We start from the raw sequence: 27,354 nt of genomic DNA, 5'->3' as shown, positions 1-27,354 counted from the left end.
AAAGTTGTCCCCCTAATCACACACTCCTACTAACCACAGTCTGACTTTACGGCTTCTATAACTGCAGTTGGGTAAAAGGTGCTGTTCAACACCAGGGCAGAAGCCTGAATATTGTTGTAGCTCTGTATGATTCCTCCATGATCTGATCTAGCTATTATCTATATCAGGCTGAATGTGCCATGAAGTATCATTCCTTTCAAACCAATGCAGGTAACTTTGCCTCCATTTTCTGGAGTCATTTTTTCCCCTCACGATCATGAATCCATCTCCTTCAGCTCCCACCAAAATTATCTACTAACAGGTAGCCCCAGAACCTGCCAATCACTCCTTCTGCGGGAACAGTGTTCTCAGCCCTAATCATCTACTTTAGCACCACCATTATACCTCATCCTATAGGGCAATTTTGAAAAGAAAAATGGGCCTCTGTCATCCTGAGCATTGATGTGAAATGTCAGATTGTTCTAAGGTGCTTCGCATTTTCCTCAGCACAAGTGTGCAAGAAAGTACTTACCTCTACCAGGTGGTTGTCAGGCCCATACAGTTCCTTGTCCAGCTCAATGACCAAACTCTTGAAAAAGGACGAGAACTTCCTCTTCTGCTTGCTTGGCTAAGACAGAAAGACTGATGAGGCACTAAGCCCTCCCTTTCCCACAAGCACCCAGAAAGTACTGTAGCTAAATGCATCTCTAACAGTCAGGGGTAAGCCAGTGGCGCTACCTGTAGAAATGAGGGAAGTAACCTCCTTTGTACAAAAGAAGATATGCTACCAGCACTACTATCATCACCTTTGCTCTTCATACAGCATGTCCCCCAGCATTTGTCTTAAGCAAGGGGTGGGGACCTTTCACCCTTCACATTCTTTCCACTTCAGCTCTCAAGAACTTTAGTCCGTATGGCCAATGGGAAGGTATTAAGGGAGTTGTTATCTAATACATCTGGTGGCCAAATATTATTCACCTCTACCTGAAGAAGAGCTGGGAGACTTTCTATGGAAGATCATCCAATGAAGCTGCCTAGAGTGGTCGTTTCGACCAGATAGGCAGGATATATATATATATATATATATATATATATAGATAGATAGATAGATAGATAGATAGATAGATAGATAGATAGATAGATAGACAGATAGACAGATAGATAGATAGACAGATAGACAGATAGACAGAGAGACAGAGAGATAGAGAGATAGAGAGATAGATAGATAGATAGATAGATAGATAGATAGATAGATAGATAGATAGATAGATAGATAGATAGATAGATAGATAGATAGATAGATAGATAGATAGATAGATAGATAGGAAGGAAGGAAGGAAGGAAGGAAGGAAGGAAGGAAGGAAGGAAGGAAGGAAGGAAATTTAAAAGAACTGGGAGCATAAAATTCATGATATATGACATGCCAAATCCAATTCAATGTGAGGCACATTAGAGCAAAAAACAACTCCCACCTCCCCAGTTCACATATCCACTCACTGGACTGACCAGGAAAAATGATTTTTGGGACATAAAAACATCAGCCTTGAGAAAATGGAAATGCAGTTTTAGGAATCAACACAAAGAGAATAGAAATGGAACAGCCAATACTGCAACATCTTTATATGAATGCATGGTATGATCACGTAAGAGATATTATGCCTAAATCTAGTAGTGATTTTTGAACAAAGGATATGGTAGAACTAGAAATGTATCAAAACTGTTCATGTGAAGTCACAAGGCAGAGAGCAAATTCCCTGTAAAGAAAATCTGCAATATTTGGATCTTTTTAGTTTCGGTAAAAAAGTGAACAAAAGAAGGCTTGTTAATCATTTCTAAAATTGTGCAAGTTATGGGGAAACTGATGGGGAGAACTTTTTCTCCTTTTTTTCATTAATACTAGAACTTTAGATCATCCAATGAAGCTAAATACTGCTATAGCCAAAACAAAAAGAAGCATTTCTTCCAAAAGAGCATATTAACAGAAAATATGGTAAAAGTCACCAACTCGGACTAAGCTTTCAGTGTTTACTCGTCCTTCAACATCAGAGGCAGCATGACTTAGAATTCTGCTTGCTGGGACAAAAGGAGAGGACACAGTCCTCATTTCCAGTTGCTGGGTCTCCCATGGGTATTCACTTCTTGAATATGGGAAACAGAATGCTGGACTACAGACATTTGGTCTGATCCAACAATGCTCTTCTTTCTTTTTTTAAGAACATACCCCTGGCTCAAGTTGAAGGCCAGCCAAACACACAAAATGGGTACAGTATTCTCTGATGCATATACACTTTAAAAGAACAAGTGAAGAACTAAGGGAGGAGGGCTGACTTGGTGCCTGGTGAAATTTGGTGGTTGGAGAAAGGTGCCCTAAACCAGCCATCAGGAGAACCACAGTAAGAATGTTTCAGCTGCCACAAAGCAACCTAAAAGCAAGGATGTTTCAGTCTTACATCATCCAAGAGTTTTCCCTCCACACGAAGTTCCCACGAGGCTATGCGCTCACTTCCTTCAGATTCTTCCTTGCCAGGTGTAAAGGTGTTGGAGATGTAAATACGCAGCTTTCGCTTTTGCTGAAGATTGGGAGAAAAATATCCACTGAGGACAGCAATGTAATCAACTCCATTCATTGCCTCCACAGACCAACTCCATAATGCAGGTTAAATTCCTGACATTTTCTGGTAAGACTGGAAAAAATCCTGCCTGAAGCCCCAGAAAGCTGTTGCCAGACACTGCTGACTAGATGGACCAATGGTCTGACTCAGGAAAAGGCATTCTTACACACCATCTCTGTTTCCACTGTCCAGCAAAAAGCAGGTTGTTATGGACTGGCTCTACTAGTCTATTCCCAGATAATAAATCCTTCCAAGCTAGCAGGACATGCTGAATCTATAAGAGAGACCTCAGTCTATCAGAAAACATCCTGAAAGGAGTTTGCTGACCAAATCTGTCTCCTTGCATGAAAAGATTGGCTGGTCCTCTCTCCCTTCATACCGTCAAAGGTTTTTTTATTGCCTCCTGGATCTCCATCCTCTTGCGGGCAATGGTCTGGTCTAGCTTGCGTTCAAAGGCCAATAAATCCATGTAAGCCTGAGATTCTGGAACCAGTTCACGAATCTGTGAAGACAATGATAGTCAACCAGAGAGCCATTTTTATCAGACAAGGCTCTACATCAGTGGTGTCGAACTGTGGCCCTCCAGATGTTCTTGGCCTTCAACTCCCAGAAATCCTGGCCAGCAGAGGTGGTGGTGAAGGCTTCTGGGAGTTGAAGTCTAAGAACATCTGGAGGGCCACAGTTCGGCACCACTGCTCTAAATAATTATCCATGAAGAGAATTTCAATGGGAAGAGTTCTCCACTAATTTGTACTATGAGCCCCACTATTTCCAGCTCCCAGGGAGGCCTCTCTTTGCTTTGTCTATCATTGGGAAATGCTCACCTTAATTGATCATATATGTGTTTCAGCTTTTTAAATACTATCATTCTCTTGCAGGTTATTTTGGAGGAGGGGAGGGGAAAATGAACAATACAAGCATGAATTAGTCTGGAAATTGATTAATACTTTGGAGTACTCCGTAGTCAATCAGAATAGGTGACAAACTATGGGAGAGCTAAATCGCAACTCAATGGGGGAACAGTTAAAACAATTCCAAATGGAAATGGACTAGCTAAAAAAGGGGAAACCCCCAATCTTCCCAAATTCCTCTGAACCACTGGACTCATTTTCCTCCCATTGCACACACAGAGCATCATGTTTCTCTCCACTGACTCTGACTGATCTGTAAGGAGTTGGGATAGACAACAGACTAAAGCCCTGCAATCCATTTCTTTCTGCATTCACCAAACACACTCAATGCCCTACCTCCTTTATTTTAACCCTAAGAACTCTTCCCAATGGAGCGCTTACCCGCTGTGGTAGGATCTTGTCTGCCATCTTCCTCCTCCTAAGCCTGCAAGAAATATACAGTGTTAGTGGAAGACAGTCTAGAATCCTTGTGCCAGATTCATACCCATGCATTTAACTGTAAAACCTGAAATCTACATTTGGAACAAATTACATAACTTTGGTATCACAGAAAATGATGACACTTGTGGCTGCAAAATGCTTTCTCTACCTCCAAAAGGAGCTAGATTCAGTGGTGATCTTCAAAGCAAAGAAACTGTCATAAAAAGATTTTTTTAATAAGTCAGTCATGGTTCTCACCTGAATATCGGTTCTAATAGTAAAAGTACCTAATGAGCATTTAGCCCTGAAACTTTGGGATGAATATTTCAGGTCAGAGTGGATTATCCCTTTTACTTTGTGTATCTCGGTAAGAAAAGAAGATGTTGAGGGAGAAAGAGGAACAAGGAATAGGCACATATAAAGGGCCTTTGTTTAAATAAAAATGAGCTAAGATGAGGAACTCCTGCACTTAGTTGGGTGAGCTCAAGGATCATACAGTTCTCTTATTCCCTTAAACCATGTCTTGTAAACCACAATACAAAAAAACCCCAACAGAATTACAAAAAGTCTTACCTACTTTTTAATATGACTGGGAAATAGGGAGGTTCTATAAGCTGTCTGAGCTATGACTATTTTTCAGGACCTAGATATGGAGTATGACAATAGTAGTATTTGAAAAAGCAAACAGTTTGAAGATTTGTGTGACTGGCTCATCTGATTAACTGAATGCTTTTTGTCCATTAAAGCACTTGGAAAGTTTGCTCATTTAAAACGTTCCCAGCTGTAGAGGAACTTCTCAGTGAAACATCTGATTATTACTGCATCTGTATATGATGTACTTTATAAATTCATATCATGAACTACAATTTTTGAAATAGAATTCCAAAGAGATATTATGCCAAACCTTTCGTTCAAATACTATAGAGGCAATGTGAATCATTTATTGAGCAGGTTTTACATAGCAAGCTGACTGCAGTTTTTGTCATTTTTATTTTGTGGGGCAAGGGAAGTTCAGTTTGTATGATCTGTAAACCTATTTATATCAGACTATTTTTCTACCAACACAAGAAATCATAGGCATTACTGTATTCCAGGGTGCAGAGATAACACGTGGGAGACCTACTGCTCCATTCTGAATAAACCAATATGTGTGAAGCTCTATTTTGTAAAAAAGGCCACACTATACTGTATGTTATATCCATCTTACTTGTATAAGGTGGGCCACCCATCTTTAAATGAGGCCTCCTGCTCACAAGATACTGGAGCCTTCCCTCACAATCTGCATCAGGATTATAAACAAGTATGATTTAATCCCTCACAAAGTAAACCTCTATTAAGGCCAATAGCACTTTCTCTCTCAGTGCAAAATCTTTAGATTGCATAGAAATTTGGTCAGATCAATGGTGTAGGAGGAAACGATGAACTAATATGTACACATAATAACACCCCCATCTGTGCTCTAACCTCAACTTGGTCTGACATCTTCAAATAAACAAGAAGATCCATTCATTACAGCTGACAGGTTAGCCCACAATTATCTGCTAGCAAAGTTTCAGGGCATAGACACACAATATAGAACACTAAACAAATTGGAGGACAGGGCTAAGGCAGGATTCAGGCAAGGAGCTGAACAAGCGGTAAATACCCCAACCCTTCCCAAAACCCATCTTAAGAATTTAGGAAGTTCTTTCCACTTCTAAGGTGAAGGACCAGATGTGTCATGAGAAACAGGATGCTTAGGCTACAATCCTTTCGGAAGATATCATGCGGAAAGACAGAATAGATTTGGATGAAGGAGCAAAAATTGGTGGAAGAAACATCAATACTTTAAGATAAGCAGATGATACCATCTAACTGTCTCAGGTTTTTTATTTACAGTACTTGGGTATCAGTCAAATGCCATGTCTAGAAGAGGTTCCATGGACAAGTCTCTTAAATATAGATTAATATGCCCATTTATTTAATGAGGGAAAGAACTGCCGTTGAAGACAATAGTGTAAAAACTGATTAGTGCTTTATGACCCAAATAAATGAATGAAACTATTAAATATTTATATTTCAATCTAATTAAAACACATTCCAATAGTTTTGTGGCTTATATTTAATCCATCTTGATTTATAATGTGAAACAGAAGAATGAGTGAAAAGAAAAAGAGGCAAGAGACAGCATGTTTCAGACTCATACAGCAGGAACTGAAATTTTGCCTGGAGCATCAGAGAACACTGAACAACTCCACCTTCAGCCCACTGCAAAAGGAACAGGAGTACAGACACAGCACTCATAGTAACCAAGGGAATGAAATCTGGCAGCTGGAATGGCAGTCCAAGAGACTTTTCCTTTTTCTACTGCCTCCCTCCCTCCCGCTCCTCTGATCATGTAAAATCCAGCCCTTGAAGTCTGGATGCCAGATGTGTGCAGCTGTTTGTTTCTCTTTGCAATGCCCTCTTTGGATTGACTTGGTTGAGTAGAACTTGCCAAGAAACTGAATGTTATTTGCATCGCACTCATTTTAAAACAAAAAACAAAAAACAAAAAAACAGCCAGCTGGTAAAACCAGGCCAAGCAAGGCCTGTGAAGGGCTAGAAGTATCCATCAGATGAGAAGAGATAAAAAGCAAATCCAGCAAGTCACTTACATAAAAGGAGTCCAAGCTAAGGGGGAGCAACAACTAATAACCAAATGACTGTAGGGGACAAGAGGCTGCTGCTTATCCTTCATCGCTTGACAAGGTTCCAGTAAGAGCAACATAAGTTGGACCCAGTGGGAGACTAATGGCCTCAGGCGAACTAGTTTTCTTTTGACTTCCATTCTGCAATGGAAAGGTAATACTGGACTACCTAATAGGCCTGGCTTGAGGATTAAATTGTGTGGACCAATTTGTATACAGTACTTGAAAAGTGACAAACAAATGGTACATATTCTTCTGATGCTCTTGTTGGGAAACAGGTTGCTTTTGAAAACTGGATGAAGACCTAGAGATAAGCACGGAAAAGTACCCAGTTGTGTCTTCCTCCATGTTACTCTAACTCAGGTCACAGCACTTGTATCCCTGCAGACATCGTTGGACTGTGACCCCCACTATTCTAATTAAATGTTTATGCTGGGTTCAGCTGATAACAGCTGGAACCAAGGGACTCCCACCCCTCTGGTTTTGCCATTTTCTTTTTCAAACTGATACTCAATTTTTCATGGTTCCCAAAAATCATGAAACATGCTCACTTCAAATTTGGCTGTTTTGAGAAGAACAAGGTTTTTCAGTTTTCTTAAATTTACAATCTCTACACTCCTGCTGAGTTCGTAAAGTGTGCAAAAATTGCTCTCTTCTTAGTGGGTGGATGGACTTGCCCGTTCCCAGTGATGCTGGAATCTAAAGGCGGAAATGGAATGTTCAGCTCAGTGTCCTGCTAAGGCCTGAGGGACAGGGGCTATTATAGGGCTACTGAGAGTAACAAGACCTTTGGTACTCTAAGACTTGAGAAAGCCTGATAAGTGCCCTTGGTCACAGGTACTAAAAATTAAATATTGGGTGGATCCCAGGTCCCTTGGCTTGCCATGTCAACATAGTTTCATTATGTCCCTCCATATAGTGCTGGGAACCAGCAACCATGCAAAGCTCCCAAGAGGGAATGCAGAGAGCTAGGGGATAAAGCAACGGACACACAGGGGTTTGAAGATATCTGTGACATGGTAGTCATAGATCTTGTGGGTATACCTTTGCTAACACTTCTATTATGGACAGGAAGAGCGTGATTAGCAAAGTCCATTGTAACACTGGCAAATCTGTGTTGGTTGTAGCACTTCAAACTGCATGTGGAGGTTCAAGTGACAGAAGGCTTGCCCATCTACTCAGAAAACCCTGTACTCAGAAAACTAGTACAGTATATCAGGAGGGATCCTAGTCCTAAAATTTCCATCTGCAGTTTGAAGATACAGCATGTTGAGAACAAGGGTTCATGACAAAGACACGGGATTCCAGAAATATATTTATTTATTCAAGATATTTAAAATTGACATTATAACCTGAGAAATCATCAACTTTTTTCAACATGAAACAGGTGACGTTCACTTGCTAACTGTTTAACATTAAGGTTCTCCTGAACCATAATGGTATTAATGTGTGACATCTTTTATGGAGGAATGGTTTAAGGTTACAGCTTACATTCACAGCTTTTTATGTAAGAAAATACATAGCATTAGCAAATCAAATTAGGATGGTATGGTCTTTGTGCTCTACTGTATTGTATTACTGTAATCATACTTGCACATCATCCTGCTACATGCAAGAAGGGCTGTTAAAAATGTTCAAATTAGAGATGAAAAGTGTGGCTTTTGCGTTGCATGTGAGATCACTTCATATTCCCAGAATGCTGTTCTTGCTGTTTGTATTAAGAAAACATTAATGTTGCAACAAACCACTGAAGAGCTATTTTTTTCAGTTTTGAATGAAAGTGTTGCCAGTGTTGATTAAGAGAATAAAGCTTTAATTATCTTTAAATACAAGTCTCTTCCCTATGTTTCTCTCTCTTTTATTTCAACAGCTTTTTGCAAGTCTTTGCTGGTTAAATAACTTCTGATACGCGGACACCCACCCCTGCTGTTCTTACCCTCGCCTTTGGATTAATGCGGCAGGCGGCTGAGTCTGTGGAGCAAGTAGGCGCTTTCGGAATGGATCCATCATGGACTGTGATATTCCAGGTCTCAGTGGAGAAGTTGTTCCATATAGGGGCCCTGAGGGGGATCCCATTTGTAATACGCCCATGGTCATCCGGCCACCAGGCAGCATCCCAGGACGCTGACAAGAAAGAACAAAAAAAGGCATTCTAGGAAATTCATGGTGTGTTCAAAAAGCAGGTCATTGGTACCAGCCTGGATGAACTCACTCTGCTCCCACAAAAGGGCGAAGTACAAGAGGCAACACCACACTAAAATCTCAGGTTGACACTAATTCTCTTCCAAAGGAAATTCGCAGAGTGTAGATTATGATGTAAGGGGTGCTACACACCTGCCAGAAAAATCTGCAGCATCTTTATGAAACTACAATTCTCATATTAGCTATGAAAGTTAAAACAGCTTGTATCTGTGGTGCAGACATTTACATTCTAAGAGACAAGAATGAAAAACAGAGACAAGAAAAGATGGCCAGTGCAACAAATCCTGTCCAAAACACTAAGGTTCCGAGTATTTTACCACACTAAATTCTGTATCATTAACGGTTGCAAATCTGCCAATCATTTAAGAAAATGTCCTCTATAACTGTTCTGCTGAAAGCAGCTCCACCTTCCCATATGCATGCTTCTGTGCAATTCTTTGAGGCACAAAAGTCCCATGCAAGATTAAGTAACAAACACAGCTGAAGCTACTTTTAGTTCTAGCACTCTCCTGACAACATGAAAGAGGAAATGGACCCTCTCAACTGAACTGCTAGCTTGATTTTGTGACCAGTTTCTCAACTGCCTTACATGGAGACTATGGAGCAATAATATGAATCTATTGCCAGGGTAGAAGAGTCCTCAGCTCTCCAACTGTTGTTGTACTCAGTTATTATCAATCTCACCCAGTGGACAGTAATTATGTAGCTCTGCAACGCCTGGTGGATCACAGGATGGACTACTGGACCATCCACCTTAGCTTTCTAGCTATAATTTATACTTCATGCCTCTGGTACCATAATTACAAAACAGAATCACAGGAAAGAAGTACATATCTCATAAAACGTGTAGTAAGCTTTCTACTGAGGAACATCTGAAAAAAGGTGTGAAACCACCAGTTTCATAAATCCTGTTTTAATGCGATTCCACGCATTAAAGTGGGATGTGGAGCAATTGATGGTCTGCTGGCCAGTCAATGCTGGGATACTTCCTGCCACTATCGACAGTGCTGGGGCCAGGGCAGTCTCATCTACGTGTCATGTAGGGAAAAAGAATTCACTGGACCTGCCCCTACCATTAGCAAAAATAACATTGTCTGCAAAGCGACACTGTTTTTGCCTAAAGGGCAGGTCCAGTGGCTCTGTTTTTGCTGCATGTTAAGCTCCGATCCCAGCTTTGTCAGTAGTGACAGGAAGCTTCCCTGCGCTGCCCAACTACAGTAGTGACAGAACCCCTTGCATGCTTTAAAAATGGCACCAATGCAGACTTTTAAAAATGATGCCACAGCTTGCAACATGTGCAGCAATAGAAGTTGTTCCACTTACACAGGACGGAGCCCTCTGCAGAGATAGCCTGAGCACTCCCATTGATCTCCTGAAAAGGCACATGCCCCTGGATTAGCATGGTGGCTAACAGCCCAAGCCGTGGCCTAGGAAATCCCTAGTGTAAACCAGACTCAAAACTTGAAGTTACTATGTAGCCTCAAGTGACTTAGAAGAATTTGAGAGCAAACAGAATACAATTTAGACATTCCTTCAGCCTTTGCAGTAATGACCACCCGCCTAATGGCATTTTAAAGAGGCACTTGATGTTTCTAAGTGCTATCGGGGACTTTTAAAGTCGTTAATTCCTGTGACAGAACATACTCATAGTTCAGAAGCTGGCAATCATAATATATTTCTAATTACCACTGGCAAGCAAAATAGGAGGCCCTCTCCTCCATATTCCCCACCAACACTACCACACTTCAACAGATCTACCTGCAAGCCCCTCACTTTTACAACCAGAATCAGGAGTCACCTTTCACTGCAATCCCACAGGCTTCGACAAGGTGTTGATTGTGAAATACACATATACAAAAAATACTGTACTTGCTTACTGACTTCCTTCTTCTCCATAGCTTCTGTGAATCTCTGTGCTTTAAACACACCCAATCAATAGTAACAAGAAAGGAACATTTCTTCTTTTCTTTCCCTGCTTGCATGCTGCACTATTCTTAGGTTTGACCAATGGTTAAAAGCTGTCTTAGAGCAAAGATGGAAGTATTTTCCTTGGTATTTCAGGAAATTTCTGTAAGGAACTGGCCTTGGATCAGGCTGGCTGCTTACAAACCGAGGCTCTCTTCACTGTAACAACTGTCTGCATAACTGCGTATGACTATAGTGAACTAAAGAGCCTCTCAGTACTATAACTACATAGAATTCCTCCCGTTACCAAACAAAGCTGAACTCTCATCTTTTCTCCAGATTGTACTGTATATTAAAAAGCAGGTACCTAAATGAACTGGGAAACCAAAAGTCTGCTAGTGATTGTTACTTGCTTGACTAGAGAACTGCATGCCAGGATCTGATTTCCTTCACAGCTGTCCTCATTTGAGGTTACCTATGGACAGGGTTAATTTATTCAGTCCTTGAGGGGTATTTGTTGGTGGGCGTGTGGATATGTGTATGTGGCCAGGTGTACACATACACACATGCCCCATGGAGGCTGCTTTAGAAAAGATTACACTTCAGTGCCCTCTGGGATTTGAAACATGTTTCTGCTGCCAAGGAGCTAACGCTGCTGCCAAAGCAACCAAGCCAGCAGGGCAACATTTCAGCCCTTCCCGACAGGCCCAGGCATTGCCTCTAACCTGCTGCCACTCCCACCTACAGGAACACAGGCAAAGGGGGTTGGGCAACAGCCCCATCCAAACTCCACAGTGAGCCAACTGCCCACAGCAGTGAGGAAGAAAAGAGCGAAGTTAAATTCAGAGGGAAAATGTGAGCATGAGAATGGGCAGGAGAAAGGTCACATGCAAGTAGTTCAAAACAAAAAGAAAAAGAAAAAGAAAAGAAAGGACCGGTGCGGTCCTTAAGATTCTACAAACAAAAGTGTAGGTGATACCTTTTATTGGCCACTAAAAATAAAATTAAAAAGCAAGCAAACAAACAACAAGAAGAGCAAAAACCATAAAATAAAAGTTTGCTATTTATTTTTAGTGGTCCAATAAAAAGTACTATCACCTACACGTGCAGGAAGGAAGTAATTATGCCAACTGAGAAAAACAAAGATGAAAGGAGAACTATGTTGTTTTCTAACTGAAAACCAGTAGACAGTTCATCAAATCCCACCTCAGCTTTAAGCAACTGAGGCAAGCTGTTTTCGTTCTACCTCAGTGGCTAATCTTGCTTTAACATTGATCTACCTCACAAGGTTCTCATAAAAATTAAGAGAACATGTAGGAATAAACATTCAGAATGTCCAAATATGCTTTATGAATGCTGAATACCACAATTCAAGAAGGATGATTCAGATTTAGAATTAACTTAGTGAAAACCTCCAAACTAGAAAAGATAACAGCCAGGTGAGTAAAGGAATAAACTGCCTGGACAGGCTGCACAATCTTCATTTAGAGAATTTCACAATAGAGACACTTTATTAAAACAGTTTAGTACTGTACTGAAGAATTTCCCCATGAAAACTCTTAACAATACTTATAGCTCTTCAATTTGTTAGTGAAGAGCATCCTCCTGGAAGAATTTAAATGGAGGATGAATTTCAGAGAAATTCTCATAAGTGATGCTCTTGATTCTTTTGTTTATTTCTTTTGTTTACAGGTATCTGAGCAATGTATGTGCATTGTCTTGTCTTTCATTGTGCAATCATCCTCCTGTCCCACTTCTCACCTTTCAGTTAAACTCCAGAGGAGGATGCCACATGGTAATTCCTTCAAAATAATTTTTTTTTAAGATCAGGGAAGGGTCAATAGACAGGTAAATGCAAAGTTATGAAGAGACATGCAGAATAAAAGAGGAGGAAGGCAGGAAGGCACCCAACCAAATGCAGTATCCTTGACCACCTTGAAATGTTACTCTTAGGTAAAAACAAAAAACAAATATGAAATACTGAAGGCCATAGACACAAATAAAAATCTAAATCTATTTTGGGGGTGGGGTGGAAGACAATAAAGCTTTGCTACTACAATCCATGGTAATAGCAAGCTCTAACTCTTAAGAATTTTATATATATCACACACACACTACAAAAATGTCAGACTTACAAAGCAAAATTTTGAACAACCCAGGAAATGCAGGTCCAGGAAAAGTAAGTTTTCTAACCTCTGCTTGATATTAATTCCAGGAAATAATATACTATTAGCATCCTTATGTTAAACAACTCACACGGCTTTCTCTCCTACACAACCTTTTCTTCCTCCTTTCTCTAACCAATTAGCACATGCTCTAGTGCACTGTTGACTTTAGCTGACAAAAGGGATAAGGTGCGATGTTCACTGCATTCTTCAAATAATGAAGTACTATTCATTACTCTGGCACTGCCTGTAATACTTTTCATGTGAAGTTGTCTTTTTTCTCTTTCTCTTTTCCAGGGAAGGACTCGAAGTCAGTGGTAATGCACATACTCTATGAAGAAGGTTGCACATTCAATTGCTAACATCTTTCTTATTAAGGTTAGGAAAGAATCCTGGAACTTTCAAATGGGTAATTTGTGACTAGATACCTTTTCACAATACCCAATTTTCTACTCACTTCAGCAAATGTACAAAATTTTCGTTGGGAAGATGAAGTATTTTTATCATGCATTAACAGATTTAAATGTACACCTGAAAATGTAAATTGTCAATGTGGTAAGTACATACCTCCAAAGATCAATATCATATGCAGGAAGGCATCTTACACTAGATCATAGATCTATCCAGCCTAGCATTCTCAACAATGACTGGAAGCGGCTTTCCACAATTTCAGACAACATTTCTTTTCAGCCTACCAACCTATGTTTTTCAATATGAAAAACATGTGCTCTAATGCTGAGCTACAGCCTTTCCTTAGTATACACTCAAATATGCTAAATGTACCCTGTGGCAAACTTTGGGTAGTGTTTGAAATGGCACCAGTAACCATGATGTCCACACCAGACTCAACTGTACTTTCTGAAAGGATAAGACAAAGGATCTGCACATTTGGATGCACATGGCCATCCTCTCACAACATGTAGCTTATTCCATATGCTTCAATAATCTAAAATGCATAATTTTTATTCTTGTGCTATCGAATATATGACTTGATATGTAGATTTGATATGATATGTGCAGACCTATGTTACCTTGTGATGGCCTAATCCTGTGATTCTGTGTGAATCATTCTACAAAGCAGCACTGCTGAAAGTGATTTTGCCATCCATCTAATTCCTTGTTATTGTTCAAATCCACACATGTCCCTTGGGGGTAATCAAAGTCACTTACTCACCTTTGGCCTATTTTTATCTTTGCCCCAATAGAAATACTCAGTTGAGACAGGTGGAAGCTTCATCCCCAAGGAACTGTACACAGCCTTCTGTAGTTTTGGAATACCTACCACTTTCATTGAAGCAAATGCTTCAAGCCCATTTTGTTGATTTAGAAGAACACTGTCCTCATTTTCCTCTTTTAGTTACAGAATCAAAAGGCTGCAAAAGTGACTTGAACATTTCTAGTTTTCTCATTTCATATGTAAAATTACAAACATAAAAATATCATCTTAAACACAGGATCTGAAATGACACAGATGCTGCTGTTACAATGTACAGAATTTGCTAAATACTGGCCACAGAGAAAACAGAAGACACTGGATTTAGACAGGAAAGAATGAAGGGAATGATCTGCCTCTATTTACTGGGGACAGTCTGTTTTCAGTATCTGTTCTTAGTAGTCACTGTAATTTGTGGTGTTGGAGATTAAAGATTTCTAGAGTATATTCATGTCTTCTAAATTTCAGCCCCTTTCTTCCTCTAGTAGTTAACTCTCAAGGGAGAAGATTGGACAAATTAATTTTAATTAGTCCACACATGGACACATAATATTAATAAATGGCTTTTCAATCTTTGTAATTCTTATCCAAATTTTATATGAAGTGGCTCTTACAATATGATCCTTAATGTCCAAATAGGCATTTTACATGCACCCAAAGCAATGTCTATTTTCAGTTATAAAATGATGAAGTGTAAGAAAGTGACCAAACACCAGCTTCACCTAAAGCTATTTGTGCCCAGTTTATTCCAGAAATAACAACACAATTCCAAACTCTTGTGGCAAGCAAGTCCCATGGCAAGTGAATCAGTCCTAATGCAATGTGGAGTGTTAGCATCTGCTTAGTACCCACATGGATGATTCAGCATTCAACTGCCAATAACTGGTTCTCATGGCTTTTGCGCAATTCAAGGTCACATTTGAAACATAAAAGAGATGAAACAAGCAAGTGCTACAGTACTCTGCATTAAGAGGCAAAGCTACAAGAGGACTTGAATACAATATCAAACATTTAGATCAGCATAGTACAGTACTGTCTTAGCTTAATGCACACAATAGAATAGATGAATTCATCTTCTAACATTCTGTTCGCACAATTCACTGAGCTATAAAAATTCAGTCCTAATGATAGAATGTTTCTGGTTTTTGTTATGGAAATGTGCAAGCAGTATTTGTTAACATCTCTAGCATCAAAGACATTTCTGTGCCATACACCATAACTTGCTTCCAGATTTTTTTTTCTAATCCAACTTTACTTCACTCGTATTGTTTGTTAGTAAATCCCAATTTTACCACAGGGCTACGCTTTCTTCTATTATGCATTATGTTCTCTACAAAAAAATGTTACTGAAGCACAGTTATACAATATAACCAACATGGCTGAAGTGTATTGTTCTGATCACACGGCATCTTGTTAAATTAAAATTAAATTAATTTTTTTTGTAAACTTCACAATATAAAGTATGACAACTTTCTAATTTACGTTGAAGTTTTCAAGACAAAATGAAATGAAATGAAATAATTAGTGCATTAATAGACTAAACTGTAACTTGACTTGAGATCATCACCACTAAGCTGTGTGAAATCTTTTGTCTTTGCTGGAGGGAAGGTGGAGTACCACAGGACATGAGAGATGCAAACATTGTCACAAAGGCGACAGAGGTGACTGCAATAACTACAGTGGTATCTGTCGTCTCCAAAGTCTCTTGAGACTGAAGGATGCCTGCTACCCGTAACTTGACTAAAAACGTGTCTCTAATTAACTGTCCAGCAGTGTAAACAATATTTTAAATATAAATTGCAGATGGCTAACATCATTTTAAAACAAGTCTTTTTCCTCCTCTCAGAGACAGAACACAACTGTTATAAAGTGACACCTGCAATTACATATGTGCATAATGGTAAAATTAAGTTTGCTGCTTGCTCTTGAAATTATATTTCACCCATAAACTAAAGTAATAAATGGAACAACCTTCCCCTATGTGGTCCCCTACAGGGGTCTGGAGTTACAGACTTCGTTCTCTCCAACCACCCATTATGCTGGCGGTGGCTTGTGGGAGTTGTTCTTCAAAATGTTTGGAGGACATGATGTTAGGGAAGACTACAGTACAGTAGATCAGTCAATTTATTAAAATTCTTAGACTGTTCTTCATATCAAGTAGCACCCCCACAAAGGCAACGAGATCTTAAGTGAGACAGATATACGTATAATTCCATGCCCCAACAACAACAGAGACTGACTCACCAAGATATAATGGCCCGACGCTCACCATGGAAACGCAGGTGGCGTCGGTTGTCCGCTCTGCCTTTTTCCACCTCTGGCGGATCGCCCGGCTGCGGCCCTACCTCGACACGGGGGCACTCACCACCTTAGTGCACGCGCTCGTAATCTCAAGATTAGACCACTGCAACACGCTCTACGTGGGGCTGCCTTTGAGGTTGATGCGGAAACTTCAGATGGTGCAGAATGCAGCGGCCAGACTCCTTAGTGGGGTGAGAAAATACCACATTTCTCCTACCCTGGCCAGATTGCATTGGCTGCCCATTCGTTTCCGCATCGACTTCAAAGTTTTAATGCTTACTTATAAGGCCCTAAACGGTTTGGGACCTCGATACTTGGCTGAACGCCTGCTCCCACCAAGATCTACCCGGATCACCCGCACGAGCCAGGAGGTGAGGCTGAGGAGCCTGATGCTGAGGGAGGCCTGGAGGGAAAAGATGTGAAACCGGGCCTTCTCGGCGGTGGCTCCTCACCTTTGGAACAATCTCCCTCCTGAGATTCGCGTGGCCCCTACGCTGGGTACATTTAAAACTCAACTAAAAACATGGCTTTACATCCAGGCCTTCCCTCCTGCCAGCATTTAATTTAATTTTCTCTCTCCTATCTATCTATCATTTATTATCTCTTGGTATGTTTGTCAGTAATTGATGTCTATGGATTTATATTATTTTAATTGTATATATGTTGCTGTTAGCCACCCAGAGTGGTATGATATACCAGATGGGCGGGATATAAATCAATCAAATAAATAAATAAATAAATAAATAAATAAATAAATAAATAAATAAATAAATAAATAAGGCTCACATACTGTGTTCTGTATGAAACTTTTGGCAAAGTAAAGAGGAGACATTTCAATCCCACACAATCTCTACTGTCTTCTGTCTGAAGAATAAAAACGAGGAATCAACATTTACTCTTCTAGTCATAGGCATGGATGACACTAACTGATAGGTTCATCAGACTGAAACTTTCTAAAGCAGTGAGTGCTTCTCCTTCATTCTTCCTTGTCACAAAACCACCAAGAGAAGCAGAGGGACACCTCAGCCACTCTTTCTGCTGAAAACTGGTATAGCTAAATCTGTGCAATGTTCTTCATCTGCAGAACCCAGCTAAGCATATCTCTCATGTGGGACACATGCAAAGTTTACAAAATATGCTTCTTCCATTGCAACCATGATATGGTAATTCCAGGTGGCAACATCAGATTCTAACATCCAGGGTTTGCTACCTCCTAGGCCTTTTTGATGCTTTCATAGCAGCACATGCAGCAGAAGAGTGCTGTAAAACCAGTTCCACTTACAAAATAATAAAACCAGAAGAAACACTAGGTCACTAAGATTAACCTCTTAGCACAAAGCAGGATATTCCATGTATCATAAAATTCAGTGTGATAAGCAAAAGAGAAGAGAAGCCCACATAGTATGTTACAGAATGTGCCTCTAAATGGAAAGCTGAAACAAGATTTTTTAAAAATAGAGTCATTATCAATCTGATTTGATGAAAAATTCCTTTCTTCTTCTTTTTATTTTCCAAAACAAATACATCAATACAAAACAATACAAAATACTGACTAACAATCTAAAACCTAGTGCACCCCCATACCCACGGGACCCTCTGGAGTAATTCTTTTATTATGAACCTCTTTTCCAAAGTTCCTTTCTGAATCTAATCCCAAATCTCATCAAAAATGGCATGGGGGGCATAGATCACCACAAGCAAAATTCTTTTCTAGTTAAAAGCAGTCGCTGCCACTCCAGGAAAAAAAAAAGGGAGTAAAGTGGAAAGGTAAAAGGAAAAGACATTCCTGGTGCACAATAGAATAAATTTAATAAAAAATCTTCTGCAAATCCATCACAACACAAGAATGTGGGTCTCAGAACCTTTAAAGTTGATTAAAACAGATTTAGTCCTGCCTCAAGAAGAAAGAAAATTTGAAAGAAGAATCTTTGGTATCTCCAATATATGAATAATATATATTTCACACACAGAAACTTTTCATTTGAAGGTAATGAACAGAAAACCTGGATGATGAACCTTTTTTCCAATTATATTAACATTGATAGATTTGGAAAATCAACCTCCCATTTTAGATTCATATACTGTACTAAAATGTCTTTACTTTCTGAAAATGTAAGACTTGTTTGCATGACTTCCCTTTCTGAAAACTATTCTTAATGCCATTTTACAGTCAAACACATTACAGTGACTATAACCTGAGAACTGCAAGAACTTTGGGTTTATCCTTTACAAGCAATGGTGTATTGAATGTTGTCCTGAATAAACCATAGAGCACAATGTTTAGTGTTATTGCCTATAAATGCCCCCTTCCCAAACTGCTGGGTAATTTTTCTCCCAAGTAACATAAACCTTGGATTCTTTGTTTTGTGAGACAAAAAAAACCTAGAGTTCCTCTCTTTACTGCATTGAGCAACCATTCCTATGGCCACTGCAATCATCTACGTACATGCTAACTTGGGAATAAGACCACTGAACCCAACAGAGGAGCCAGGCACAAGATTGCAATGTTATGATCTTTGTGCCAGGATACAGTAAGCGTTTCTTATGACAGGTCAGCAGTATGAATAGCCCAGCAAAGGACTTCCACATTGTTCCAACCTCCCAACTCTGCGGCAAATGAGAAAATGTCAGAAACACACTGAGATCACACTTTGGTTTGGTACATTTAACCTCTGATTTACTTACATGATTTACTCCCAAATCCAGAACTGAAGCACATTAATCATAAGCATAAATTTCAAACAAGCCAACATCAAGATTCAAAGGTTGGCAAAGCTGGCCTGCTTTAAACTGTTTTTAAGATTAACCATAATTTACCAGACTCATATAACACAGCACACCATGGTTAATCAAAAGTGGAAATGAACACTTCTAAATCCCTTCTGTTACACCAGTGAAGAAGGAAAGGAGCACAAATGTCCAAGGAAAAGGTTAAGCTTGTACACATCTTGAAAAATGCAGTTTAATGTGATGTCGGAACACAGTTAGACTGTAAAACAACACATCATCTTACTGGTAGTACACATGTAGCGTTCAATACCTTCCTGTCCATCAATCTGAAATCAGTTCCTATAATTCTCAACATTTAAAATCAGTAATCTTGCTATACAATTTCTCCATAGGTTTGTATCTTCTTGTCCTTTTATTTATTTCTAAGTTTACTGTACTGCAGTTTGAACTTGTTCAATCATATGTCTCTTCTTATGAGATACATTCAAGATCTCTTGTACAATCAAATGCCTCATATTTTTATACATCAAGGTTTCATTTCATGCCTTTCCCCCCATCAAATCATTTTGTGTTTTTGCATATTTATTTTTCTTCTTCAGTTAAACAAGAGGCAGCAATCTGGTGGCAATTTTTAGGTAATAAAGTTCTTGCCCTCCATCCTGAGGCTCCCAAAGGCTTCCTCAGGTCAAAAACCTCTGAACGTGAAGTGGGAAGATGCAGAAGACTTCTAATTAATTTAAATAAACACTGCCATTTAAGGTGGATATAAACCAATCCTTTTAAAAAAAACTGATTTAGATTATAATCTAAAAAATATTTTTTTAAATTTAAATCCTTAAAAAACCAGATTTTTAAAAATGTAAACCATTATTTAACCTTGCTACCACCACAGGACAATAACGTAATCATATCTGTGCAGTGTAAAGCTGCACAAGGAGATTTTAGCCAATATGTTGCTTATTTATTCTGTACAGATTTTTCTGTCTGTAAAGTTTTCTACAAATTTATTGCCCTCATATCTACAATCTTTGAGGCACAGCTTCCCATTCTTTCTATGGGGATCTACAGGTTTATTGCTCAAAACTGCATAGTAAGCCCACGGGCAAAAAAAAAAAAAAAATGTCCTGAACCAGGCCCCTAGTCCAAGTATACCTCTTGATCCACCAGATCACATTGGTTCAATCAGTAAGGAGAAGCTCCCAATGAAAACACAGAGGGATGTTAAGATCAACAAGAGAGGCCTTTCTTATGATCCTGCCACCTTCAGGTGTGTCTGATGGGGACACAGGAGACAGCTTTCTCTGTTGTTGCTCCCAGACTTTGGAACTCTGTCCCACAGGACGCCAGACTGGCCCCATCTTTGCTATCCTTCTGCAAGCAGGCAAAGGCATTTCTTTTCAAGCAAGCCTTCCCTCAGTTACCTATGCGTGATTTTTAGATAGATTGTCATAAATTACTGCTTTGGGTTTTTAGTAATACTTGTGTTTTCCATTTTTGTGTTTTCCATTTCTCAGAGTGACTTTTTTGGTATACTTATTTATCTTTGCCTTACTATTGCCTGTAAATGTTGTAAGATGCCTCCTTATTCATTGTTCATAGTTTTAAATATTGTCTTTAATGACGTTGTTGTTGTTGTTTAGTCGTTTAGTCGCGTCCAACTCTTTGTGACCCCATGGATCAGAGCACGCCAGGCCCTCCTGTCTTCCACTGCCTCACGGAGCTGGGTTAAATTCATGTTCGTCGCTTTGATGACACTGTCCAACCATCTCATCCTCTGTCATCCCCTTCTCCTCTTGCCCTCACACTTTCCTAACTTCGGGGTCTTTTCCAGGGAATCTTCTCTTCTCATGAGATGGCCAAAGTATTGGAGCCTCAGCTTCAGGATCTGTCCTTCCAGTGAGCACTCAAGGTTGATTTCCTTTAGAATTGATAGGTTTGTTCTCCTTGCAGTCCAGGGGACTCTCAAGAGCCTCCTCCAACACCACAATCCAAAGGCATCAATTCTTTGGCGGTCAGCTTTCTTTATGGTCCAGCTATCACTTCCGTATATCACTACAGGGAAAACCATAGCTTTGACTATTCAGATTTTTGTTAATGACGTTAAAGGTAAAGGTAAAGGTTCCCCTTGACAATTTTTGTCCAGTCGTGTTCGACCCTAGGGGGTGGTGCTCATCCCCGTTTCCAAGCCATAGAGCCAGCGTTTTTGTCCGAAGACAATCTTCCGTGGTCACATGGCCAGTGCGACTTAGACACGGAACGCTGTTACCTTCCCACCAAGGTGGTCCCTATTTATCTACTTGCATTTGCATGCTTTCGAACCACTAGGTTGGCGGGAGCTGGGACAAGCGACAGGCGCTCACTCCGTCGCGTGGATTCGATCTTACGACTGCTTGGTCTTCTGACCCTGCAGCACAGGCTTCTGCGGTTTAGCCCGCAGCGCCACCACGTCCCTTGTTAGCCACCATTAAATAGTCATTATTTTTAACTTTAAATATTGTCTTTCACTGTTGTGAGTAGCCTTGGGTCCTTTTCAAAAAGAAAAAAAGGGCAAATATTTTAAATACATAAATAATGTACTTTGAAAACACTATTAGGATGATCACACATTATCAGTGACTTGATGGCATATGTCAAAAGCACAATGGTGTATTCCTTAGGTTAGGACACATGCTAAAATATGGATTGTCCAGGAAAGCCTTCAGCTGAATGTTCTTAGTCTGATTTGTGTTTAATGCTGTTCTGTTATAAAATTCATTTATATTTTTTAATATTTATTATTTTTATTATTATTGATCTATAATTTACTATTATGACCTTTTCTACTCCAGTGAGCTAAGGTACATGCTCTCCTTGTCACTTCATCCTCATAACAATACTGTGATATTAACCAAACTGAGGGAAACAGAGTGACAAGCCAAAGGTTAGTGAATTTCATGGTTCTTTGGGAACAAGAACCTAAATCTCCAAAATTCTAGTTCATCACTATAACCACTACATGATTCAAGTTTTCTGCTTTGGGGCCCAATGATCATTATCTCTGGCTAAAACCCATGTTGGTTCCACTTAGAGTAGATACTGTACATTGAAATAAATGGCATTCAAGTTAGCAGTGACTAACAAATCCCATTTATTTCAGGAGATCTACTCTAGATAGCAGTGACATCAAATATAGCCCCTTGCTTTTTAAGATGTTATTTATTGTAACTCCACTTGGTGAAAGAAGTGGGACATGCATGTTATGTAAGTAAACAAATAAATAAAAACTATCATTGATTTGTTCAATACTGCCAAACACTAAAATATATTTCAGGCCTACATAACATATGTCCAGCCAGATGAATGCAGCCCACCAGTCAGATTTTCATCACCTGAGTTCTAGCAAGTTTTGCAGCTCAAAGCAAACAAGAAAAACAGAGTATCTGCTTAGCCCAAAGGATCATTATTAGTGGCTAGTGGTCAGCATTTAACTTACTTGCTCAGAAACTGCTGTGACCTAAAGTCTCTAATTTGTCCACAAGCACCAATTTTAAATCGTGTAAGAAAGTTCCCCTTATCACTCTTTTTTCCCCCCACTGGTCCAGTACTGGATTAATGATTGCAAAAAGGAAAGAGGAATGAAGGTGACTGTATTTTCCCTTTGACTTAGAGAATTATATTATGCATATGATTTCAAGATGGCAAAATATGTTTCAGAACGCAGTTTGGCAAACAACCCTCCCCCAAGAAATCTATCTGCCCTTTATCATCATTACTATGGGTCCTTCTCCCTTCCCCACCATGCACCTAGGAGTGTGATACAGTATTATTTATATCAAGTACTGCTTGAGAAGACAGCTCTTCCAATACACAAAGGCTTGAGTAAGCAAGCATTGAAAGGACTGGGAGTCTTGCTCCAGACAAATCCACAAGCCAAAAGATACAACACTCATGTTTCCAGGAAAATACTTCAGATATTTCTTCAGGTAACATTTTGCATCCTCCTATATTCTGCTTTGCCTATCTGCTTAAGAAACACGAGGCGCAGTCTTATTAACTGACTTGCCTTTTCAACTGCAGACACCAGAGCCTTAATAAGTAGTTTCCAGCTCTGCCTTCAGAGAACAGCAATAGCCAGTTTTTCACATACTCTAAATTTCCAACACTACAAAATCACGACCACAAGGCGTTCAAACGCTGTAACTTTTAAGCACATGTCTACAGCAAAATTTTCTGCACAGGACTGCACTGACAGGTCCACCATTTGCAACACGAAGCCTCACTTCATGACTCTGCTGCCCTGCCAAAGACGCCCATAAGCAGAAACTGTCCAGTTGCAGAAGCCAAGTTCTTTGATATCACCACGTTCAAGATATCACACCTTTACTTTTACACACTTTATGCCCACCTTTTCAAATCTGAGGCAGACAATACTATAAAATTATGCCAATCATCTGTTGGATTACTTATAAACAAAACATCCAAAACACAATCAGCCTGGAAGTACAGTACGTATATCGTATAATTAGCCAAACCAGGCAATCAGTACCTAATCAAACAGAACTGTTATTTATGCTTGGTTTTTGGCCACTTTCCAAGGGAAAAAACTTTCCACAATCCCTTAGATATAATACTCCCCTCTTTTATATGCACGCCCGCCACCCCTATGTCCCTAACCCTGATCTGCCCCCTCAACCTGTTCCTCCCCAAAGGCTTCAGGAACACTTCCAACCTCAGTACTGTATCACTCTCAGTATCTCCACCATACACACGCCCATGTGTGCCTTTTCTTCTTAGGAAATCCCCCGTCCTTCCTTCAGATCCCCCAAAATCCCGCCGAGACACCCCAAAGAGGCAATACTATTTTCACGTCCGTGTGTCTCCGAATTCCCAGTATAGTAACCCACCCTCCAAAGGAATGGCATTCATATCTTTCAAGCGTTCCGTCCTTAGGAGTCACTCACACACATCGCAGAACTTGGCACGCTTCCGTTCACACGTGCCCCCAAACCCTGCCACTTTCTGAGAATCTTTCTCAACCCGCCGTCCAAGCAGCTCTCTTGACTATCCTCCCGCACTTAAAAATCATCCTAGGAAACCCTACCAGCAGCTATTTCTGACATTGACACGCACACACGCGCCTTCCCACGTACTTGGAACGGAGCCGCGTGTCCCATGGGCCGGTACAGGGTGGCCCCAGCCGGGCTGGGTCCTCCTCGCAAGAGCCCGCCTCCTGGTCCTGGAGCTTGGGGAGGAGGGGGAGGGACGGCGGCCGCTACCGAGCCAGCAGGCGGTAGTCCCCCCGGGGGTGGCGGGGTAAGCGGAAACCCGCCGCGGCCAGCCATGGGAGGCCGGAGGAGGGGAGGCGGCGGCGGCGGCGGTTGTCTGTGCTCGGTAGAAGCAACGACCGTCGGGGCTTCAGGCGCGCCTCAGAAAAGGAAGCAGAGCCTGCTGACTGACGAAGCGAGCAACTGAGAGCAAGCCACGAGCTCCTCCTTCAGGACCGCCCCGACCAACCGCCAGCCCCCCCCCTCCGCCCGGGCCCTGTAATGGGGAAGGAGGCGGCAGGGAAAGGAGATAAACAAGCGCTTCGCCGGGTAGAGACCGATGACCCCGCGTGGCCGCTCTGAGGCGCCCAAGAAGCGCCTCAGGAAGGGACACGCGAGGGAGTCAGTCACGAGAGGAGACACAGACCGAGGTTTTTACACACACTCAGCCCTTCTCTCAAGCCTGACATTCCCGGGCATGACACTTACTTGGGAAAGAACTTCTCACATTGTTCAAATGGGCCCTTGCAAGCGACACTTGTGCGCTAAGGATTGCTTGCAAACTTAAAAGTTTATTTACACCACGGTCTTTGCATCCGGGGTGAGCCCCTCCGCTCCAAGGGATCTGCGCCCAACGAACAGCAGGCTCAGTTTCGCTTTATTTCTGTTGCTTGTTTATGCGGAAGTGCAATTGTACAATTAGATCATTTTGGGGTCGGGACTTTATAGTGGCTGTACATGTTTTCACAGAAGTAAGCCCCATTTATTTAACTTGCTTACTCCCTGCTCAATGTGAATAAGATTGATTTTCTTGCCTGTCGCAGATTAGTTGTTACCTGCTGTCAAGTCATCTCTGATCTATGGGAACCCTGTGGATGAATGATCTCCAAAATGTCCTGTCAACATGGTATAAAGAGGGAAAGCCTGAAATTCCTGTTTCAGTCAACCACATTTACTCACATTTAGATGCTAAATGTGATTTTTTTTCCCTTCAGGTTTGTGCCCCCCTCATTCTACTACTGCCTCTTCCATTGTTGCTTTCCTAATCCTTGTACTTCTCTATTCTTTCTTCCTCAATCTTTCCTATAACATCACCACTTTCTTTGCCTATATGTTTCTTTAATTTATTGCATCCTTAAATGCCCCTTTTAGTTCTGGCCCTTTCTAGGAAGAAGCCTTTCCTCAGGTTCCTATTTCTTGATAGGTTGCTTTTTTCTCAGTCCACTGCCTATTCAGCTCCCTTCCTTTGCAATTAAGAGCCCTGCTGAATTGGACTAAAGGCCTATTAATAGTCTCAAACAACCAGATGGAAAACCGAGAAGCACAAAGTACAGGAGTACTTTCCTAACTGTACTCCCAGCAACTGACTTTGATACTAGAGGTAAATACTGTATATCTCCAACATGACTGTTTCTTATGTGTCAAATTCAGGCACTGAACTATTTGCTAACCTGGATAGGGAGTATGGTGCAGTGTCAGGGTTTAAAATAAATTATAGTAAACTCCAATTAATTTCAGGTACTGTCTCTAATTAAGGTACTATGAAGGTCTCTTGGACGTATTTGGCCATTTATTGTTATGTCTCACATGGACCTCAACAATAATTACAGGAGAGACTTGGGCTTTGTGAAAAGGAATCTTCTGGCACAGAAAGAAGTGAATCTTAACATGGTGATGTAAATTAAGGCTATAAACACAGTCATGCTCACAAAAATGTGGTTTCTGTTTGAAACGATTCCATTTTTAATTTTACTTAACATGCAAGATTTGCAATAAATCTTAGACCATTTATGGGGTAAGGCAAAAAAAAAAAATCACATTCCTGTTGCCATCCTTTAGGAGCCAATGAATTGACAGTTTCTACATCTTTCTGACCTGCACTTTTAATAGGACACATCTTTATTTAAGTACTTATATCAAGCCTCCTCTCCTGCACAATATATAGATTGATATTGCCCAGAGCTCTGGAATGAGTTTTATTTCAGGAGAAATGCAGCAAACAAAATGAACAAAATTACTAATTAAGGGGTATTTCTTCTTTCCTTTCATCGCTAGTAATCTGGGAGGTGTGGAGAAAAGGAAATACTTTCCATTTCACCTACTTGAGACAGCCTTTTTGACTCAAGAGTTGATCCAAAGGCCTTAAATTAATGGAGACCCATAAACAAACGAATAAGATTTGGCAATTTGAGGCACTAGAAGAAACAACTTTGAAAAGCAGAGCTGAGCAACTAGATCTCATGAAGGACTCGATATTTCCAAATATAACACCTTGCAGTCTCTAAACCATTCTGTAATCCAGGGACAGAAGATTACATTGCATTTGCAAAAATTATTCCTAGCTAGGTGCCATGTTTTAGAGATATTATGCCATTGTTATTAACTATTAAATTTAGAGGTCTGGTCGAAAGACTACTATTATATTATTGGGCAGATAGCACATTCTGTTCTAAGATTTAATAGTCTCCTTTTTCTCTGGCTGCTTCTGTACAGAGGGCTTCTGATACTCTTGTGCGCTAGCATGAGGGACCCTCATGCTAGCAATTAGAAAGCATTATGCTAGCACTTGGAAGGCACTGTACCATCTTTCTCATCTTAACATTTTTTTACAAAATTTTAAAAAAGGTAGAAGAAGCAATGGACAAACAAGATAGGGATACAGGGGAAGAACAATTTTGTGTGAAGTCCTGACAAAATGAAAGAAGTTCGACCAAAGTACTAATCAAAATCCCATCAGGAATCTCCCATCGAGCACTTTCCTTCTTTTCTGTGGAAGAAAAGAAGTTACAGAGGAATGTGGGTGGTGTACAAATAGGAAATAATATTCCTTGGAGCAACTGCAAAATCATGTGAATGTGGCAGAATAACTAAACTATAAAAGATGTATCTGTATGCACTTGTCCTTACTAACTGTAATATAACTGGCAAGGTGGCGCTGCCAGATATTCTCTACTATGAAAATGTAAACAACTCTCAATTGTCCCAATTCCTTAAGATATTGCCA

At 40.3% G+C, this 27,354-nt stretch overlaps 1 protein-coding gene across 1 annotated transcript in view; it reads right to left on the bottom strand.

The window, feature by feature from the left end:
- The window catches only part of SMARCD2 (SWI/SNF related BAF chromatin remodeling complex subunit D2), a 33,056-nt gene extending 8,500 nt beyond the window's left edge, over positions 1-24,556 (bottom strand). The window contains exons 1-6 of the mRNA XM_020785582.3: positions 24,237-24,556; positions 8,528-8,715; positions 3,884-3,926; positions 2,971-3,093; positions 2,430-2,549; positions 512-607 (exon numbers count right to left, since the gene is read on the bottom strand). Coding sequence (XP_020641241.1) covers positions 512-607; positions 2,430-2,549; positions 2,971-3,093; positions 3,884-3,926; positions 8,528-8,715; positions 24,237-24,428 — 762 coding nt within the window. The 5' untranslated portion in view covers positions 24,429-24,556. The remainder of the gene's footprint in view (positions 1-511; positions 608-2,429; positions 2,550-2,970; positions 3,094-3,883; positions 3,927-8,527; positions 8,716-24,236) is intronic.
- Between the last annotated feature and the right edge of the window lie 2,798 nt (positions 24,557-27,354).

This window comes from Pogona vitticeps, chromosome 6 (genome assembly GCF_051106095.1).
Source record: "Pogona vitticeps strain Pit_001003342236 chromosome 6, PviZW2.1, whole genome shotgun sequence".
Classification (NCBI taxonomy): Eukaryota; Metazoa; Chordata; class Lepidosauria; order Squamata; family Agamidae; genus Pogona; species Pogona vitticeps.
This window is presented reverse-complemented; position numbering and strand designations above follow the sequence as displayed.